Below are 21,722 nucleotides of genomic sequence, written 5' to 3'. Positions count from 1 at the left end.
CCTACTGTGACTCTCACATGTCCAGTAGTTTTTATTTATTGTTTAGATATACAGATGTACCCTACTGTGACTCTCAGATGTCCTGTAGCTTTATTTGTTCTTAAGCTGTACAGATGTACCCTACTGTGACTCTCAGATGTCCTGTAGTTTTATTTGTTGTTAAGCTGTACAGATGTACTCTACTGTGACTCTGATGTCCAGTAGTTTTTATGTATTGTTAAACTGTACAGATGTAACCTACTGTGACTCTCAGATGTCCTGTAGTTTTTATTTATTGTTAAAAAGTACAGATGTACTCTATTGTGACTCTCAGATAGACTGTAGTTTTTATTTATTGTCAAGCTGTACAGATGTACCCTACTGTGACTCTCAGCTGTCCTGTAGTTTTATTTATTGTTAAGCTATACAGATGTACCTTACTGTGACTCTCAGATGTCTTGTAGTTTTATTTGTTGTTAAGATGTACATATGTACCCTACTGTGACTCTCAGATGTCTGTAGTTTCTATTTATTGTTAAGCTGTACAGATGTACCCTACTGTGACTCTCAGATGTCCTGTAGTTTTTATTTATTGTTAAGCTGTACAGATGTACCCTACTGTGACTCTCAGATGTCCTGTAGTTTTATTTGTTGTTAAGCTGTACAGATGCACCCTACTGTGACTTTCAGATATCCTGTAGTTTTTATTTGTTGTTAAGCTGTACAGATGTACCCTACTATGACTCTCAGATGTCCTGTAGTTTTATTTGTTGTTAAGCTGTACATATGTACTCTACTGTGAGTCTCAGATGTCCAGTAGTTTTATTTATTGTTAAGCTGTACAGATGTACCCTACTGTGACTCTCAGATGTCCAGTAGTTTTATCTGTTGTTAAGCTGTACAGATGTACCCTATTGTGACTCTCAGATGTCCTGTAGTTCTTTTTGTTGTTAATCTGTACAGATGTACCCTATTGTGACTCTCTGATGTCCTGTAGTTTTATTTGTTGTTAAGCTGTACATATGTACCCTACTGTGACTCTCAGATGTCCTGTAGTTTTATTTGTTGTTAAGCTGTACAGATGTACCCTACTGTGACTCTCAGATATCCTATAGTTTTTATTTGTTGTTAAGCTGTACAGATATACTCTACTGTGACTCTCAGATGTCCTGTAGTTTTTATTTATTGTTTAGATGTACAGATGTACCCTACTGTGACTCTCAGATGTCCTGTCGCTTTATTTGTTCTTAAGCTGTACAGATGTACCCTACTGTGACTCTCAGATGTCCTGTAGTTTTATTTGTTGTTAAGCTGTACAGATATACCCTACTTTGACTCTCAGATGTCCAGTAGTTTTTATTTATTGTTAAGCTGTACATATGTACCCTACTGTGACTCTCAGATGTCCTGTAGTTTTATTTGTTGTTAAGCTATACAGATGTACCCTACTGTCAGTCTCAGATGTCCTGTAGTTTTATTTGTTGTTAAGCTGTACAGATGTACCCTACTGTGACTCTCAGATGTCCTGTAGTTTTATTTGTTTTTAAGCTGTAGAGATGTACCCTACTGTGACTCTCACATGTCGAGTAGTTTTTATTTATTGTTTAGATATACAGATGTACCCTACTGTGACTCTCAGATGTCCTGTAGCTTTATTTGTTCTTAAGCTGTACAGATGTACCCTACTGTGACTCTCAGATGTCCAGTAGTTTTTATTTATTGTTAAGCTGTACAGATGTACTCTACTGTGACTCTCAGATGGCCTGTAGTTTTTATTTGTTGTTAAGCTGTACAGATGTACTCTACTGTGACTCTCAGATGTCCTGTAGTTTTTATTTATTGTTAAGCTGTACAGATGTACCCTACTGTGACTCTCAGATGTCCTGTAGTTTTATTTGTTGTTAAGCTGTACAGATGCACCCTACTGTGACTTTCAGATATCCTGTAGTTTTTATTTGTTGTTAAGCTGTACAGATGTACCCTACTATGACTCTCAGATGTCCTGTAGTTTTATTTGTTGCTAAGCTGTACATATGTACTCTACTGTGAGTCTCAGATGTCCAGTAGTTTTATTTATTGTTAAGCTGTACAGATGTACCCTACTGTGACTCTCAGATGTCCTCTAGTTTTATTTGTTGTTAAGCTGTACAGATGTACCCTACTGTGACCCTCAGATGTCCTCTAGTTTTATTTGTTGTTAAGCTGTACAGATGTACCCTACTGTGACCCTCAGATGTCCTGTAGTTTTATTTGTTGTTAAGCTGTACAGATGTAACCTACTGTGACTCTCAGATGTCCTGTATTTTTTATTTGTTGTTAAGCTGTACAGATGTACCCTACTGTGACTCTCAGATAGCCTGTAGTTGTATGTGTTTGGAGTCAGTGGTGTGCTCAGTCCTCTCTGTAGTTAAGTAATATATTTGTTGGGTGCTCTTTGGTCCAAGGTTAGTAGTTTTAGATGAGGAAAAGAGAACAAATCTCTCTGAGCAAAGGCACTCCATGTAATTAAAATGTCTTTATTGGAACTTGGACATATCCAAAAAGGACCTAAAAAAGCCCACGCGTAGCGGCTCGGGCCTTCTGCAGGGCATAGTTAGACACAACAGGAGTGAATGGTTTTTGTGCAGCACAGAGCACAGGTGGTAGTTGCTTGACTGGATTTGAAGCAGCCAATTGCTAAGCCCCGTCCCTCACACAGATCCTAGATAGCAGTCACGTGCCAAACACAGTTCTTTGTAAAAAGAAAACAAAAACACAGATTAAGTGTACACACACCCACAACTACTATAGCACAATAAAGGTACATGTTCACAGTGACTCGGAAAGACAGTAGACTATAAATTAGACATTTTTTATAAAAAAGGCCTAACATTGCCTTAAAATTCCAGATCCAAAAAGTTTCCTGCTGCAGCAACTTTTTCAATCTATCCCCCCCACGTACAGCTTTATTTATCATCTCAATACCCTGGACTCTTAAGGATGAAGGGTCGCTATGGTGCATTTCTCTATAGTGTTTGGCCATTGGATAATCTTCATTGTTGATCCTTATTGCATGTTTGTGTTCAGAAAAACGTTCTTTTAATTTCCTCTTTGTCCTACCTACGTAAAAGCACCCACATGGGCACTGTAGGCGATATACAACAAACTCAGCATTACAACTGATAAAGCCATTGGTTTTGTATTCTTTTGGGGTTTTCAGGTCAAGGAATGTCTTGCACTGAATGACACCCACACAGTGTTTACATGATCCTTAAGAGTCCAGGGTATTGAGTTGATAAATAAAGCTGTACGTGGGGGGGATAGATTGAAAAAGTTGCTGCAGCAGGAAACTTTTTGGATCTGGAATTTTAAGGCAATGGAATATCCCGGTTTGAAGGAGGAGATAGACTATAGGCCTTTTTTATAAAAATGTCTAATTTATAGTCTACTGTCTTTCCGAGTCACTGTGAACATGTACCTTTATTGTGCTATAGTTGTGGGTGTGTGTACACTTAATCTGTGTTTTTGTTTTCTCTTTACAAAGAACTGTGTTTGGCACGTGACTGCGCTCTAGGATCCGTGTGCGGGGCGGGTCTTAGTGAGGGGCGGGTCTTAGTGAGGGGCGGGTCTTAGCAATTGGCTGCTTCAGATCCAATCAAGTAACTACCACCTGTGCTCTGTGCTGCACAAAAAACATTCACCCCTGCTTTGCCTCACACGGAGTGCCTTGCTCAGAGAGATTTGTTCTCTTTTCCTCATCGAGCCTGTACTTGTATTTGTTGTTAAACTGTACAGATGTACCCTACTGTGACTGTGAAGTAAAAAAATATATATCAGTAAGGCAAAGAGTCCACTTGATTTACCTATAAAACACACTCGCACACACATGCACACACATATGCACAAACACACACAAACACAAAGATACTGTAGTGTGTGATACTAGCTGACAGACTCATGAGAGTTGCGTGATGGAACACACAGTACCTAGAGGTTAACATTTCTGGTGTCCTTCTGGTAAGTTGACGTTGTCTTGTATTTTTTGTGATTAAGGACCAGTTTGACAATCTTGAGAGGTATACAAGCTGGGGGATTGACTTCCTGGAGCGCTACACAAAGTTTGTCAAGGAACGGGCCGACATTGAACTCAGCTATGCCAAACAGATCAGGTAACTACAACAAACACACAACTTCCCACCTTAAAGATCAGATAACTACAACAAACACACAACTTCCCACCTTAAAGATCAGGTAACTACAATAAACACACAACTTCCCACCTGAAAGATCAGGTAGCTAAAATAAACACACAACTTCCCACCTTAAAGATCAGGTAACTACAATAAACACACAACTTCCCACCTTAAAGATCAGGTAACTACTATAAACACACAACTTCCCACCTTAAAAATCAGGTAGCTACAATAAACACACAACTTCCCACCTGAAAGATCAGGTAGCTAAAATAAACACACAACTTTTCACCTTAAAGATCAGGTAACTACAATAAACACACAACTTCCCACCTTAAAGATCAGATAACTACAACAAACACACAACTTCCCACCTTAAAGATCAGGTAACTACAACAAACACACAACTTCCCACCTTAAAGATCAGGTGACTACAATAAACACACAACTTCCCACCTGAAAGATCAGGTAACTACAACAAACACACAATTTCCCACCTTAAAGATCAGATAACTACAATAAACACACAACTTCCCACCTTAAAGATCAGGTAACTACAATAAACACACAACTTCCCACCTTAAAGATCAGGTAGCTACAATAAACACACAACTTCCCACCTTAAAGATCAGGTAACTACAATAAACACACAACTTCCCACCTTAAAAATCAGGTAACTACAATAAACACACAACTTCCCACCTGAAAGTTCAGGTAGCTACAATAAACACACAACTTTTCACCTTAAAGATCAGGTAACTACAATAAACACACAACTTCCCACCTTAAAGATCAGGTAACTACAATAAACACACAACTTCCCACCTGAAAGATCAGGTAGCTACAATAAACACACAACTTCCCACCTTAAAGTTCAGGTAACTACAATAAACACACACCTTCCCACCTTAAAGATCAGGTAAATAAAAAAACAACAAAAAAAACCATGTAAAGTTGGTAAAAATCATGTAAAGTTTGGTAAAAACCATGTAAAGTTGGTAAAAACAATGTAAAGTTGGTAAAAACAATGTAAAGTTTGGTAAAAAAAACCATGTAAAGTTTGGTAAAAACCATGTAAAGTTGGGGAAAACAATGTAAAATTTGGTTAAAAAAAACCAACCATGTAAAGTTTGGTAAAAATCATGTAAAGTTGGGTAAAAACCATGTAAAGTTTGGTAAAAACCATGTAAAGTTGGGTAAAAACCATGTAAAGTTTGTTAAAAACCATGTAAAGTTGGGTAAAAACCATGTAAAGTTGGGTAAAAACCATGTAAAGTTTGCTAAAAACCATGTAAAGTTGTGTAAAAACCATGGTCTTGGTGGTCTGTGATGTTAGCATAGCAGGATAAACACACAATACCATTTTGGACCTGTTGATTATCAGCATTGACAGACACAGACATACAGACACAGACACAGTAAGAGAGAGACCCATGGACACAGAGACAGACAGACAGACACAGACAGACAGAGACACACTGACAGAGAGACAGACCGACACCCAGACACCGACACACAGACAGAAACAGACACACAGACGCACAGACATGTGTGTGTGTGTGTTTGAGTATATATATATATATATATATATATATATATATATATATATATATATATATATATATATATTCACACCACATGCCTCAGAAAACTTCTTGGCGTAAAGTGGGATGACAAGATCCCTGACACAGAGGTCCTCACTCGCTCTGGACTGCCGAGTATACACACCATCCTCATGCAATCCCAGCTTCGTTGGGTGGGCCACGTATTTCGCCTGCCAGACCACCGGCTCCCAGAGAAACTGTTATATGGTGAACTCAAGCAAGGCAAATGCTCCCATGGTGGTCAAAACAAGCGTTTCAAAGACATCTTGTAGCGCCGCATTATGTAATAATGTAACAAATTTTCACATCATTATGTATTAACGCCACATTTCGTAATAACTTGCCACATTTTGTAATAAAATTCTTGAACGCAATATGTAATAAAGTTTGCCGCATTTTGTAATAAGTTGTTGCATATTGCACCGGTTATTACAAAATGCGGATGTTACACTTTTTTATGAAGAAAATGTAATAATTTGGTGCATTATATAATAAACCACCAAAATTTATGTCTTGATTTGAAAAAAACATAACGTCAGAACAACATTGATTTTAAGCATTCTAGCATGACTCAACTAAGAATTAATTTTACAAACTAGTAAGATGTTTCATTAGTCAAAACTTATTCAAATATAACTGTTTACTATAATCATAGAGAATGTGTTTGAATGTTCAGAGACAAAAACTGCACTAAATGTGTGTTACAGACACAAACATTATCAGTGCACTGAAATGTCAGGAGACATACACACATCTGCATTATGTTATGCATATATACGTGATAGAAAGCAGACAAAAGAAAGAAACAAATATGGAATAGAAAAAACTTTATTCCAGTTCCATTTGTGTTAATGCAACATAGTTGTCCTTTTCTATAGTGGTTAACAATAGTATAAACTGACTAAAAACAGCCTAAACAATCTTTCAAATCAAAATGAGATATTTCTAATCATGTTATTAAAATAAAAAAGAAGGCTAGTCACACTTGCCGATTAACAAAAAGATTTGCAATATTTCCAATATACAAGAAATTTACTTACAACTTGAAAAAAAAACATCTTCTCTAGTAGCAACAGTAGAAATACCTTTTCCTCCAACATAGACTTCTCTTAAAACAACCATCACTTAGTAAGATTAAAGATAAACAGTCAGAAAATTATTGAACTAGGTACAACAGACACATACTGTTCAAGGTTAAATGTGATCTGTCACATTTGGAAGTTCCTCCTATCATTCTTTCCTTTATTCATTCACTATTTACATCATATCTCTCCTTCCTTCCTTCCTTCCTTCCTTCCTTCCTTCCTTCCTTCCTTCCTTCCTTCCCATACTATGTTTTCCAAAAAATGTCCTTGATTTTGAAATGTCCACAGCTTGTGTGCCTCAACAAGACCCAGGCCCTCATCCACTTGCTATTTTTTCCAAATAGCTCCTTTAATCTCGCTGAGAGACCACTCCCACGTCCAGCTGATTTATATAGCTTCATAATACTAATGACACTGCCACTGTCATGTTCCAACTGAAGGCTTTCAGCTAAAGATTCCCTGATGTAGATTTGAGGAAGAAATCGTGATGCAAGGTCTTGAAAAAGTTTAGAAACCCTGTTGAATACACCGAGCATTGACATGTCAGCATGTAGTGTCAACTGAATAACTTATGCAAGCAATTCTGTCGGCAGGTTGTGCATGTCACAATTTCCATCATCATATAGAAGGGCATCATCATGGGGTATATCCAGGGGATCATGATGGTGTTCATCCAGAGCACAGTCATCTGGTTCATCCATGAAATGGTGATGGTTTTCAACAAACGTAGCATCATGGCATTCATTCAGGGCATCATCATGGAGAACATCTGGTTCATCATCTTCTTGGTTTGATCCATTCTCATATCTTTGACATGTCCTTTCCCTCTCAGCTTCCACAATATTCTCAATGAATGAAGACGCTGACCCCTCCAGACTAAGATAATGTGCTCCATGCTCCTCTGCAATATGTCCAAGGACCAGCAATGGCAAGCTTTATGAGTATGTGTTAGACTGAGATATAATAGAAGAGGCATCAGTTCCCAGTGTGGAGATAATGAGAAATTGGACACTGAAAATCTCAGCTGCCCTTTGTAGTGTGATGTGATCTCCATAGGTCCCAAATTGTGACATGCTATCCAAGTATACATCCAAGTCATTTCCATCAACATAGTGAGACAAAGGTGTTCCATTTACGGTAAATGGATTAGACCTGAGATCTTGAACTATTTCATCCCTTAGGGTTGCTGCTGATCTGAATATTCCTAATGAAGCAAGCTGATCAGCTATGGCACTAAACTGGCAATTTCCATCGGGTGCTGGGTCAAACCGTACACTCACATCTAAGGAGCTATAGTCCCTCAGTCTGTCTTCATGTGTGTATGTCATCAAAAGTGGATGCAAAGTTAGAACTGACTTCGAAGATTTAGAGCGCTTTTTTTCTTGTTGCCGTGTTGTACTGATCACATCAGAAACAAAGAACCATTTTTCATGCACTTTAGCATCACCAGGAATCTTGAACTGAACTTTGTATTTTGAAAGCTTTATGTTACGTTTCATGATCCTACCAGGCAACACGCGATACCGTTTTGAAACTCGATGGGCACCATCTTTCACTCTCACCAAAACAGCTTCACTGACATGATAAACAGATGGAGGATTTTGTTTAGATGCATGCCGGATCATCCGTTTACTGCAATGCTCAGTGGCTTTCTTTGCCATTTGTCTTTGTCTTCTTCGTTTTTCCTCAAATCTGAGCCGCTGTTTCAGGGAGGGTAAATTACTTTGTAGATCATTTGTGGATTGTTCACCAATGCCACTGGATGGAGAACCTGCCAGGGGATGCATCACCGTGTTACTTTTTCTCCCATAGTATACTTGAAATGGAGACATCCAACTTAAAACTTCCTTTGGGTCTTCATTTAGCACTCGGGAATATGACGGCAAATGTTTAACCCAGTTAACCCCTTTCCTCTGACAATTCACAAGGTCATACATGATCTTTTTCCTCAGCACTCTGTGGGTCCTCTCTACCTTTCCTTGGCTTTGGGGATGGTACGGTGAACTCTCAATTGTTCTCACTTGCATTGATTCCATCAGCCTTCGCACAGCTCCTTTAAACTCTCTGCCTTGATCATGCTGCAAAACTTGAGGTGGGCCATGTTCAGTGTAGATATCATAAAGATGTCTTGCAATCTCTGAGCTGTCTTTACTTTTTAATGGTTTAAGCCATGTGTATCGACTAAAGACATCAATCACAGTGAGGATGTATCGATATGTGAAATGGCCATGCTTGATCTTCCACTTTCCCATATCAAGGAGGTCAATCTGATGCCGATCCTGTACTTCTTTGGCCCTGATGGGCCTCGGAATGGGTTTATTTCCAAATCTAGCCTTGTGGAGTTGGTAGCGTCTGGAGCAGTCCAGTGTTTTTTGAACCTTTCTTTCACTAATGCCAGAGTGTTGCTCATTTAGTCGCTTATTCAGCTTCCTCGCACCTGATCCCTTTGTGTCATCCAGACCTTTTTTTACAATGCCACCAACTGCAGACTTCATAGCTACTGGCTTCCCGGCACATAGCAAGGTCTCTCCATCCTCGCTCAGAGAGTAGAGATTCCTATTTCTCCACAGCCTCACCAGAGCACTTTGTTGCACTCTTGTACGTGCATTGACAGGAACATTGAACTCTCCCTTTAGTTTCTTCACAATGACTTCATAGACATATTTAGTCATTGATTGTTGTTGTCCATATCCAATGCAGACAACCCAAAGGGTACAGGCCACAATTATGCTGAACTGTAGAGCTGTCAAAAAATATTTTGTTTAATTGAATATATCACGTTGTTGTATTATGTTATAGCGGTAACTTACAGTAGTTTGCTGTTATTGGTCCCCGAAATTAATCTGTCATTTCAGAAACTTTCTAAAACCAATCTAGCATCTGCTAGTTTAGCTTATCATTGCTAATCAGATCATGGTTACTAACTTAAAAGTTTGGGCTTTAATCTGTTAGCATTTTATATTAGTTGCAAATCAATCAACATACATTTCTGAGAGATTCTCTGAATCTGAAATCTGATATTTGTTCATACCTTTCATCGTGTTGCCTTTCAAATATTTTCCATCTTAAGTGGTCAGAGGGCATGGCAAAACTGAAGCCAAAGTGTTTGGATCTCCTCCTGGTGGCTGGCTTTAGTACACGCACACATGCTATCACCACTATGTTGTGAACCAAACCAAAAAATAATGTATAATGCTAGTCCAGTTAGAGAATTTTAATTTTTCCTAATTGTTATACATATTATGAATGTAGATGGACAATGATTTTGATGGTTTATTAAATTAATTAAACTGCATTATTTTTTTTGTTTCATATTTGTTTCTGTCTTTTGTCTGCTTTCTATCACGTATATATGCATAACATAATGCAGATGTGTGTATGTCTCCTGACATTTCAGTGCACTGATAATGTTTGTGTCTGTAACACGCATTTAGTGCAGTTTTTGTCTCTGAACATTCAAACACATTCTCTATGATTATAGTAAACAGTTATATTTGAATAAGTTTTGACTAATGAAACATCTTACTAGTTTGTAAAATTAATTCTTAGTTGTGTCATGCTGGAATGCTTAAAATCAATGTTGTTCTGACGTTATGTTTTTTTCAAATCAAGACACAAATTTTGGTGGTTTATTATATAATGCACCAAATTATTACATTTTCTTCATAAAAAGTGTAACATCCGCATTTTGTAATAACCGGTGCAATATGCAACAACTTATTACAAAATGCGGCAAACTTTATTACATATTGCGTTCAAGAATTTTATTACAAAATGCGGCAAGTTATTACGAAATGTGGCGTTATTACATAATGATGTGAAAATGTACTACATTATTACATAATGCAGCGCTACACACCTTGAAGGTTTCGTTAAAGGCCGTCACCATCAATTACGACACATGGGAACAGAAAGCTCTGAACAGAGGAGAGTGGTGCGCAGCTGTCCAAAATGGTGCCAACACATATGAGGTTGGCAGGACTGCTGCAGCAGAGCGCCGCAGGCAGGCCAGGAAAGACCGTGCCAGCAACCCTCCAGCTACTCCCACTATCCCATGCCCACACTGCCAAAGAACATTCAGGGCACAGATTGGACTAACCAGCCATCTTCGCACCCACAGAATTTGGCCCCTACAGGAAGACTAGACGGTCCTTGTTACTGCGACATATATATTTGTAGCGCCTCCGGTGCAAACTAGGGGTAGCAGTAAAGGTGCTAACATCTAACTAGGTGCGCTGAGGGGTTTGCCTTGACTAACTCACGAGAGGAGTTGATGTGTAGTTGAACAGTTGACACTTTTATTGCCTCACAACTGCAAAATATGCACAACGTTGACTTTTACATAAAGAATTGAAATAAAACAAAATAGAGCTCTTTACATTAAATTAAATAATAAACCAAAGAAAACCTCGTTCAAATCACAACCCTCAATGAGTGTTAGCAGTTTCAGGTGAAATAAAGAAAAGTTCAGTTCCTTGTCCTTCAGTGTATGTGTTGGTCCAAGAGTTCGGGTCCGGATCCGTGAGTGTATTGAATATATTTCAGAGATGACTATTTCTCCCCTGGTAGAGGAAATAGGCTGGTGTGTATGAGTTCTTATCTGGTGTCTGGATGACTGATTCAGGCTTGTCAGATGTTTCCTGGGACAGATCCCACGGTAGGCCACCGCCTCTATGATCGTCCACAGTCTCATGGGGCTGGGCTCGCCATCACTATCTTCCAAATTCTACCTGGTAGTTAAAAAAAAAAAACAATCTACACAAATAGTGCAGAATAGAAAGTATTTCATTTTACATGTTTCTAACATGAGATCTCATTAATTTCTTTTCCTTCAGAACATCTTACAATATGCTTTCTGTTACACTTCTCTGGCTTGAGAACATGTATACAGATAAGTGTTCCTGTTAAACAGGATAAAAATAAATAATTAGGCAATGCAGTGTTTTCTGGTTCAGCGTTCCTCAGCATTGTAAGGAAACCGCCAAGGTCCGTCAGTCCTTGGGGGGGGACAAAAGCACCACACTGCCACCTCCTGGCGAGGCTGAAACCTTACCAGTCCCTGGATTATAGCAAAGGGAGTATTATTGTCATAATGGCTCACAGTGGAATAATAAGCATATTATTAATATAATAATGATATAACCAAAGAAAATAAATAAACAACATAACAGCATACATTACATGTGACCACACATATTGTGGGTGTCACACGCTCACTGACAAAAAGAAATTGACTCCACACATTTCCAAACTTCAAAACCCTCTACATTTTCTGAACACTAGAAGCTAAGTCTAAGGTAAGTATAAGCTCATGTGTGTGTGTGTGTGTGTGTGTGTCTCAGCAGCATGCGGGGTAAATGGGCATGTTTGGGTGTGGGTGTGTACCTATGCGTGTATGATTATCTGTATAAAATGGTGCTGCATATTGCATAGGTGAAGTGTAAGGTAGGATTTGGTGAGGTATAGGATATGGTAGCACCTGGAGCGCTGTGTGGTAAGTCACTGGGTATGTCGGCATCTCCCAGACTGGCATCGATGGTGGTCCATAGGCCCCCACTGCATGGCAGGCTGTTTGGTAAGAGGGCTGGCCTAATGAATTGTACATCAGCATCCTGGTAAGCCTTCTTTCACGAGTGGATCTCCGAGCTTGTGGCTGACTAGCCCAGTCATCATCAGGCTGCTCATTGATTGTTTGAGGGGCTTCTGGCTCATCCTCTTGCTGCAGCACCTCTTCCTGTTCACACTCCATAGGTATTTGGTCTCCAGGTATGTGTCCCTCTTCCATCCATTCCTCCTCATTTGTGCTGTGTCGAGTTTCTCTGTTCTGTTACAGGCATGCTTCCTCTTCTTTCATTGACATGTATACCTCTTCTCGGTTCTCTTTCAGGTATGTGTGCCCTGGTTGGTTCAGATCTTTTGGTGGTTGTTGTGTGATGGGAGACCCTCTGAGGCCCTCGTACAGGCTGTGGTACTGTCCTCTCCAGTCCTCTCCTTACTGGTATTCTCAGCCAGTATGTTGGTTCATCATCCGATGAGTCACTGCTTGGGTTCCATTCACTCTCTTTCCTTGTGTTTGGTTGACTGTTCCTTGTTCTCTGTCGGGGCTGGGGTTCTCTGGATGGAGCAGGTAGGTGTCTGGGTAAGTTCCTCTTTCTTCCAGATGTGGATGTCATTGACTGTCAGGGTAAGTCGACTGGTAGTTCATTGACCAGGTGGAGCAGGTTGCGGTGTAGTGTTCGTACTCTGTGCCCGTCTGTTTCTGAGGCCACTTTGTAGACTGGTCCATCAGCAATCTGCTCCTTCACCACATGAACTTTGTTTTCCCAGTAGGATGTTAGCTTCCCTGGCCCTCGTCTCTCACTCAGATTATGCACAAGGACATGGTCACCTGGTTCAAGCACAACACCCTTTGTGTGCTGGTCATAGTAGCTCTTTGCACGAGCACTTGACTGTTGACTGTTCTCAGAGGTGAGTCTGTAAGCTTCCTTCATTCTTGAGGCCCACTTTTCTGCATAGCCTCTTGGAGAAGTGGTTTCCTCTTCAGTGGCCAATCTGAAGATCATGTCCACAGGCAGACGTGGGTGACAGCCGTACATTAGGTAGAAGGGCGAGAACCCAGTCGCTTCATGCCTGGTACAGTTATAGGCGTGGATGACTTGTGGTAGGTGCTTTTTCCACCTTTCCTTTTTCTTCTCCTCCAGAGTCCTCAGCATTTGCAGCAGAGTCCAGTTGAATCTCTCAGCAGGATTTCCCTGGGGGTGGTAAGGGGTAGTCCTTGAGTGACCCACTCCACTCAGCTGTTGCAGAGTTTTGAAGAGCTCATTCTCAAATTATCTTCCTTGGTCGTGGTGTAGTTCTCATGGGTAGCCGAACCGTGGGATGAAGTCATCAAACAGCTTCTCCGCAGCTGTCTTTCCGGACTTGTTTCTGGTGGCACAGGCCTGAGCAAACCGGGTGAAATGGTCTACGACGACCAGGATGTACTCAAACCCTCCCTTGCTAGATTCCAAGTGAAGATAGTCGATGGAGACGAGCTCTAGAGGTGAGCTGGTGGTAATGCTCTTCATGGGCGCTCTGATGTGTGAGACTGGTTTTTTCTGCTTTATCCAGGGGCATCTTCTTGTCACATAGGCCTCTACATCCTGCTTCATGTATGGCCAGTAGCATCTGTCTCTCGCTAGGCCCAGTACTCTCTCAGTGCCCAGATGGCCCATGTCACCATGAAGGTGCTTCAAGACCAACGGCCGGCACTAGCCAGGTAGGACAAGTTGAGTCCTCTGGTTGGTTTTCCTGTATAGTAGGTCATCTTTGAGGTGCAGTTTCTCCCACTCGTGCAGAAGTTTCCTCGCCAGGCCACTCGCTGTCCAGGGCAGCAACATAAGCAACATCCCGATGCCTGGCAGCTCTGCTGCCTTCCCATGTCGCCAGGATAGTGTCCCTGGATAGTTCCTCCGTGCACAAGTCCACATAGCTGTTGATGTCGAATGGCAGTCTGGACAGCGTGTCTGCGTCTACGTTTGCTTTTAGGCATCCCACTGCCCGGTGTCCCTCTTCTCCACAAGTGAAGCAATGGTTGCAGTTAGTCCGGCCACTGTCAATGCAGTTACGGCAGCCAAATGGCCTCTCTCTTCTAACCTGTCTAGCCTGTCTACTGGGACCTTGGCATGCACACTGGGGCTGAGGCTCAGCTGGCGAGGGCTTGGCTGCTGCTGTAGCATTTGACTGTAGGGAGTTTACTACCTTATTCATGGCCTGTACCTGAGCAGTCAGCTGATGAACTAGCTCATCTCTAGCAGTAGTATCTCTACTACTCTTTTCTGTGTTGGCCTCACTAGTGTTAACCTCACTACTCTGCGCATGAGCTACTTTGGGACAGGTGCTACGCACGCCCAAGCATCGTTTTCTCTCACTCTCCTCACTAGTTGTCTTAGTAACTTGTTTTAGGAGTGCCTCCTCCGTAACTGTAGGGTCTGAGAGGAGGGACCTTAACTCCCGCCTGATATCATCATGTTTATAACTCATACCCTGATAGACTGTACGAAGGAATATGTTCTGTGCTGTATGTGCCTCATACTGAATATCTGCATCTGTCTGCCTAGATGTGAATATCACTTTCTGTTTGAGGCCTATCATTCTATAAAGAAACTGCTGCGGTGTTTCATGTTCATGCTGTTTGGCATTCATTAAGTCCTGAACCAATTCAGTGCTACTTTTCTCTCCTAAGTGTGACTGTAGGAAGCTCTTTAGCTCTGCTAGTGTTATCTCATCTTTGCTGGCGAGCATCTCTTTGAAGTTGCCGGGCTTTATGATGCGAAACACTGCTCTAATGATTTCGTCTTCAGTGTGCTTCTCTTTCAGGCCTTGGTCAATCTGTTTACTGGCATTGCTGTAGCTTATGTCGGATGCATTGTCCCCGATTTGTCCGCAATGGATTTTGAATTCCTTCCTCTGGAGGAGGGGGAGGTCTTTGAGAGCAATCATGCTTTCAGTGGCGTTCATGGAGTGTTGGTCAGTGCTTGAACGAGGTGACTGCATGACATGTGGACTGCGGAACAGGTTACAGTCATCATCAGTGGGCTGATTGTCTGATATGTGTGGTGGGGTGAGTGAGACACTACCCTGGTTAAGCTTTCGGCACAACTCATCATAGCTAGATATCAACTTACTTAACTGTGATTCGATGACAGTTTGAGAGGTCACCACTGTTGTGACAGTTTCAGTGTGTGTATCTGTGGCATGTGGGTTAGTGTGTACAACATTAGCAACAGCAGCATCATCAGACACATTAACAGCTCTAACATCGCCCCCACCCTCTGTAGGGGGTGCACTCTGACCATGCCCCTGAATTCTCTGGTCAATCGTCTCTTTTAAGAAGAGTAACTGTGATACACCCTCGTCTTCCAACTCAAGCAAGCATTCACTGTCCATGTATGAACAGACATAGTTAGCACAGCCCTCCTCATCATGTTTGTTCAACTTTAACTTAGCTTGGTCTTGGTCAGGTGCTCCCCTCAGAGAACATAAAAACAGCTGCGCCACGCCTCCCAATTATTATTGCTATTATTACTATTATTGTTGTTGCTATAACGTATGTTCCACTCAGGTATAAAAACGGGTTTCAACAATAAATTATATATCTTTGAAGATGATCTTTTATTTTTTATACATCTTTTTCAAACATTTTTAAACATCTTTATCTTTGTTTTAAACAGCTTTTTTAAATTTTTTAAACGTTTTAAACATCTTTTTAAACATTGTAAACATATTTTTAAAGTGGGGTTTACCTGCCTTAGCTATGCGCAGCGCCACTCGGCATGATGCTTCGGTTGCCATGGTATTTACGGTGCTAAATGTGTCACTGACTTTCTTCTGTCACCGCAGTTCCTTTAGCTTCCTATCCAACACCGCCTGTGGCTTGGTCACCAGACCTGGGTGTTTGGTATCAATATGACGCCGGAGTTTACATGGTCTCATACTGTCGTTAGCTAGCACCTCTTTAACGGCAGATAACACACTGTAGCAGTGGGGCGTCATCAGGACCAATCCATGAAAATCCAAACTGTGAATAATCCTGGTCCTACTTCCTCCGTGTTCTGCTTGCCCCAGACGCTGCCTCCTTTCTCACTGTAGGTCATGTTACTGAAAACCCATCCATTTTGCTCCAAGCATTGCTGAAGTTAACTAAATTTAGCTAGATGTTTACGGTTACTTTTTCTTCACGTTTTTTTTTCACGATGCGCCTCCCTTGAAGCTCTCTGGCGCCCCCCCAGGGGAGGCGCGCCTCACACTTTGAAAACCCCTGGTCTAGTGCACAGTCATCAGACACCCTTGGCTCTCAAAGAAGTCCCTCGCTCTGGCCACAGTCAGACGCCCTGGATTTCCGCAGCCCCTCGCTCCGATGACGTGACCCACTGGTCCACAGGTTCAGGATCACTGGATCAACAACTTCAACCACGCCGCTGATCCCGGCTCGAGCCCCCACAAATCTGTTACACTTCTCTGGCTTGAGAACATGTATACAGAGAAGTATTCCTGTCAAACAGGATAAAAAGAAATAATTAGGCAATGCAGTGTTTCCTGGTTCAGCGTTCCTCAGCATTGTAAGGAAACCGCCAAGGTCCGTCAGTCCTTGGGGGGGAACAAAAGCACCACACTGCCACCTCCTCGTGAGGATGAAACCTTACCAGTCCCTGTATTATAGCATAGGGAGTATTATTGCCATAATGGCACACAGTGGAATAATAAGCATATTATTAATATAATAATGATATAACCAAAGAAAATAAATAAACAACATAACAACATACATTACATGTGACCACACATATTGTGGGCGTCACATTTCCATTAACATGTACATATATGAATTGCAATATCATTACTTAATCACTATATAGATAATTGTCTGTGAATGTTCTCATCCATCCAGGTCATGGTTATCCAAAGGAGTTGAATCAAATGCAACTCGACTTGGTATATATCCGTGAAGACGTTTCACCTCCCATCCAAGAGGCTTCCTCAGTTCGTGCCTTTCTGACTAGACCAAGCTAGTCTGACTGGCTGGTGATGAGACTCAGAATTTATCCTGTAGGAGTCGTTGTCAGAACTATAGATGTCCATGGCTCTTTGTGTTCCGATATTTTTCGACTCACACCACCCTCTGGAACACAAACTGAGCGTCATCAGAACTCTGCAACACAGAGCTGACAATGTGCGCAGCAGCACTCAGGCCCAACGAGAAGAACACAAACACCTGAGGGAAGCTTTAAAAACCTGCGGCTACCCCAGTTGGACCATTGTGAAAACTGCAACACCTTCCAGAAAGACCAACCAGGTGAGCGACGAGGAGAAAAGGAACACCCGTATGTTTCTGGGGTCTCCGAGAAACTCAGGAGAATTTCTAACAAACACCGCATCCCGGTATACTTCAAACCCAGCAACACACTCCGACAAAGACTGGTTCATCCCAAAGACCGTGTACCACACACCCGGAAAAGCAGTCTGGTGTATGCTGTACAATGCAATGAGGATTGCACTGACCTATACATAGGGGAAACCAAACAACCACTATACAAACGGATGGCCCAACACAGAAGGCCACACTCTTCTGGACAAGACTCAGCAGTCTATCTACACCTAAAGGAGAAGACACACTCCTTCGAGGACAGCAACATACACGTTTTGGACAGAGAAGATAGACGGTGTGAAAGAGGGGTGAAGGAAGCCATCTATGAGAAACTGGAAAAACCATCCCTCAACAGAGGAGGAGGTCTGCGACACCACCTATCTCCCACCTGCAATGCCGTCCTTTCATCTCTACCCAGGAGACTCAAGAAGCCTAGCCTCCAAGAACAACAGTCGCTCACTAACGGCTCCAACCACTCTCATGACCACTGAATAATGACGTCGAAACTAACCCCCCCAACCACAGTCGCTGCTAAACAAATGCAAATCAATAATCAATAGCTCCGATGGCGACGGGCGCGGCTGGACACTGGTACACAAAAGAGCCACGCATATCAATAGCTCTGACAGCGACTCCTAGAGGCTAAATATCGGAGTCTCATCAGCAGCCAGTCAGACTAGCTTGGTCTAGTCAGAAAGGCAGGAACTGAGGAAGCCTCTTGGATGAGAGGCGAAACGTCTTCATGGATATATACCAAGCCCAGTTGCCCTTGATTCAACTCATTTGGATATATATATAATTATGTTACACAAATCAATGCGATCACAGTGTAGTCTCAATACAAACCATTTAAGTGCGCTAACCACTTAAACCTTATGGCTTTAACGTCAACAGGATAAGTGCCACGCATCTTTAATGCTACACAATTCCCCAATGCTTCGCTGGCTAAGCTAGCACTTAGCACTAGCTAACTATTGGCGTTAGCTATCTATAAAACATTCAACATGACACAATGACACAATACGTACCAAAGTACGGGCTATTCAAACATTAGACATTCTTATAACCCCGACTGGTTTCATGAAGAGTATCTTAATAGCTATATGATCCAGCGTTATCTTTTCCCTTCAGTGGTTAGCAATTAGCTAGCACAAAAACCTGCTTTACTCACTGGAGTTCCAAATACTTAAAACTCGACAGACCTTCGTCTCGGAAGCTCACAGACGAGGTTCTGATGACACATAACACGTTTCACAATCAAAAAAATGTCAATACTCTAACTTTCTGAGGCTATGTATAATAAAATTCAGTCATTGGTTCAAGAGCACAATTTCCAGGATGTTCAGAAAAAGAAAAGAGAAAAGAAATGACGACTGCGTGTAGCAGTCTCTACCCTAGAAAGTTGCATAGTGCGCCCCTTAAGGACTTGCATGTCACTACACCTCTAAATCAATGACTATTAGTAGCCCTATGTGTCATATGGGTTACACCCTCCCCCCTTGACTCTGCATGAGTCCCTTCATGCGCTGACCTATTGCCAGTCTAAAAGACTAAACAGGGGGAGCCTTATAGTCAATAATGGTGTCAAGCGCTACATTAAAGCTTTCTAAGAGACTCTGTGCAAAGGAGATTAAGGGTGTCCCCAACTGGGGGTAGTGAAAACGGCGGGGTGGCCGTCGTGACCTCTCAGATTTACGTGTAGAATCATTTGTTTCTTCATGTGCCACATCTTCACTTGCCTTTCCTTTATCAGTCGTCTTACAGTTTGGTTCATCATTCATGTCAGTATTTTGCTGAACTTTCTCAACAGCTTTGTCATCTTCAGGATCCTCCAGAATAAAAGGAGATGTGTCATATTCATCAACAGCAATTGCCGGAATTTATTTATCATGCCCGGTGAAGTTGTATCCTCTCCAGTAGGGGATTGCTCATACCTCGTGTCTGGCGTCTGTCCTTCAACCATATCAGGGGGCGTCTGAGCAGGTTCAGCTGGCATTACAGAATGACCAACATGAGATTCGTCCTGAGGATGAGAGGTCATTGGTAGAGCTGGTGAGCATTTACCATCCGCTGCTTGCATTACAGTGGCTTTCTGCATCCTTGGAATTTCATACACATGAACATATCTTTCCTCAGGAAGGACAGACAGCTGGGTGGGAACGAAAGGTGAGTCGTCCTCAAACTCAGAGTGCTCCTCTAGAGGCTGAGGTGGACCACGCCTGGTTCTTGGCCTGTGGGCCTTTGGCTCATCTTGTTCAACTTCCTCTGCTTCAGATAAGTCACCACAAGGGAGTAAGAGGTCTCTGTGTAAGGTTCGGATAGGACCATCTCCATGTATGGGCTGTACTTTGTACACAGATAGGTCTTCCATCTTTTCCAGAATTTTGTACATGGTGGATTCCCACCTACCCGCAAACTTGTGTTTGTTTTGCAACCGCAGATTTCTTACCAACACTTAATCACCTTCCTCTAGTGTTGACTCTCTTACTGCCTTGTCAAAGCGGCGTTTGTTTCATTCAGCAACCTTTTGCGAATTCTTGCGCGCAATCTGGTAACTCTCCTCGAGCCGTGCTTTCAGGTTTCTCACATAGTGGAAGTAGGATTTAGGTGAATCATCTTTAACAGGTAAGCAGAACGTAATGTCCACTGGTAACCTAGGCTGATGCCCAAACATTAACTCGTGTGGACTGAAACCGGTGACCTCTTTCTTGGTGCAGTTGTAAACATGGGTTAATGGCTTTACGTAGTCACATCAGTGACTTTTCTTCTTGTCGCTCAGGGTTCCTAACATGCCAAGAAGTGTTCGATTGAACCGTTCAACTGGATTTCCCCGTGGGTGATAGGGACTAGTGCACACTTTGGTGATACCCGCTACAGCGCAGAGCTCCTTAATGAGACGAGACTCAAAGTCCCTGCCTTGATCACTAAGTAGACATTCTGGAAAGCCGTAATGCACTAAATACTGCTCCCAAAGGCACTTCACAACTGTTGTAGCCTTCTGATCTTTGGTGGGTATGGCAACTGCATACTTGGTAAAGTGATCGGTTGTAACCAAGACATCTTTTGGGTTATGACTGTCCAGTGATAAATAGTCCATGCATACCAGTTCCATGGGACGAGTTGTTTGGATATTTACAAGAAGTGTGGATTTTTCAGGTAGGGTTTTCCTCCTGACACAGCGTCCACATGACTTGATCTTTTTCTCTACATCTGCTGCCATCTTAGGCCAATAAAATCTTGACCTAACTAAGTCAAGGGTTTTCTCCAACCCCAATATCCTCATGGAGGCATGTGAGAATGGTGGACTTTAGAGACTTGGGGACCACGAACTAGTAAGTGATGTCGTCCTCGGATCGATGAGTTCTATAGAGAAGACCATCTCTCAATTCCAACCGTTTCCATTCTTTGAGCATCAACTTGAGCTCTGAAGACTCAGGACTGAGATTGGGGTTTGCTTCACCTCCTGTCTCCAATAGATTGAAAACATGTCCAATGACTGGATCAGACCTTTGATGATGTTGGAGTTCTGCCTCACTGTAGGTACGTATGGTGGAACAACCTGGTCCCTCGTCTCCATACGCATCTGGCACCACATCAGCATGAAAGGCAAGGGATTCTACCAAGGCGATAGAGGCAGGCTGTTGCCGGCTTCACCCAAGAGATGAGGGTGATACAAGGCCTTAACCATGTCAGCTTGTAGGTCTTGTCGATCGGAGGAGACAGATGGTGAAGGCAGGTGGTGAGAAGCAAATTGTTTCCTTCACTCGCTTTCCTCGAGAGAATCATGGTTGTCATCCAGAGTGTCATGAGGCTGCCTTGATAGGCCATCAGCGTCTTGGTTGCATGTTCCAGCACGATACTTGACATTAAAGTCAAAGGTGGAGTGGGCTGCTAACCAGCGATAACTGGCAGCATCAAATTTAGCTGCCTTCAGAATGTATGTCAATAGATTGTTATCCGTAACAACCGTGAATGT

At 42.1% G+C, this 21,722-nt stretch overlaps 1 protein-coding gene across 1 annotated transcript in view; it reads left to right on the top strand.

Annotated features, from left to right (window-relative positions):
• Positions 1-2,591: 2,591 nt before the first annotated feature.
• Positions 2,592-21,722, top strand: part of fnbp1a (formin binding protein 1a) — a 187,727-nt gene continuing 168,596 nt past the window's right edge. The window contains exons 1-2 of the mRNA XM_056278074.1: positions 2,592-2,618; positions 4,012-4,127. Of these exons, the coding sequence (XP_056134049.1) occupies positions 2,592-2,618; positions 4,012-4,127 (143 nt within the window). The remainder of the gene's footprint in view (positions 2,619-4,011; positions 4,128-21,722) is intronic.

Source organism: Lampris incognitus, chromosome 1 (genome assembly GCF_029633865.1).
Source record: "Lampris incognitus isolate fLamInc1 chromosome 1, fLamInc1.hap2, whole genome shotgun sequence".
Lineage (NCBI taxonomy): Eukaryota > Metazoa > Chordata > Actinopteri > Lampriformes > Lampridae > Lampris > Lampris incognitus.
Note: the sequence above shows the minus strand (reverse complement) of the source record. Positions and strands in the feature narration are given on the sequence as shown.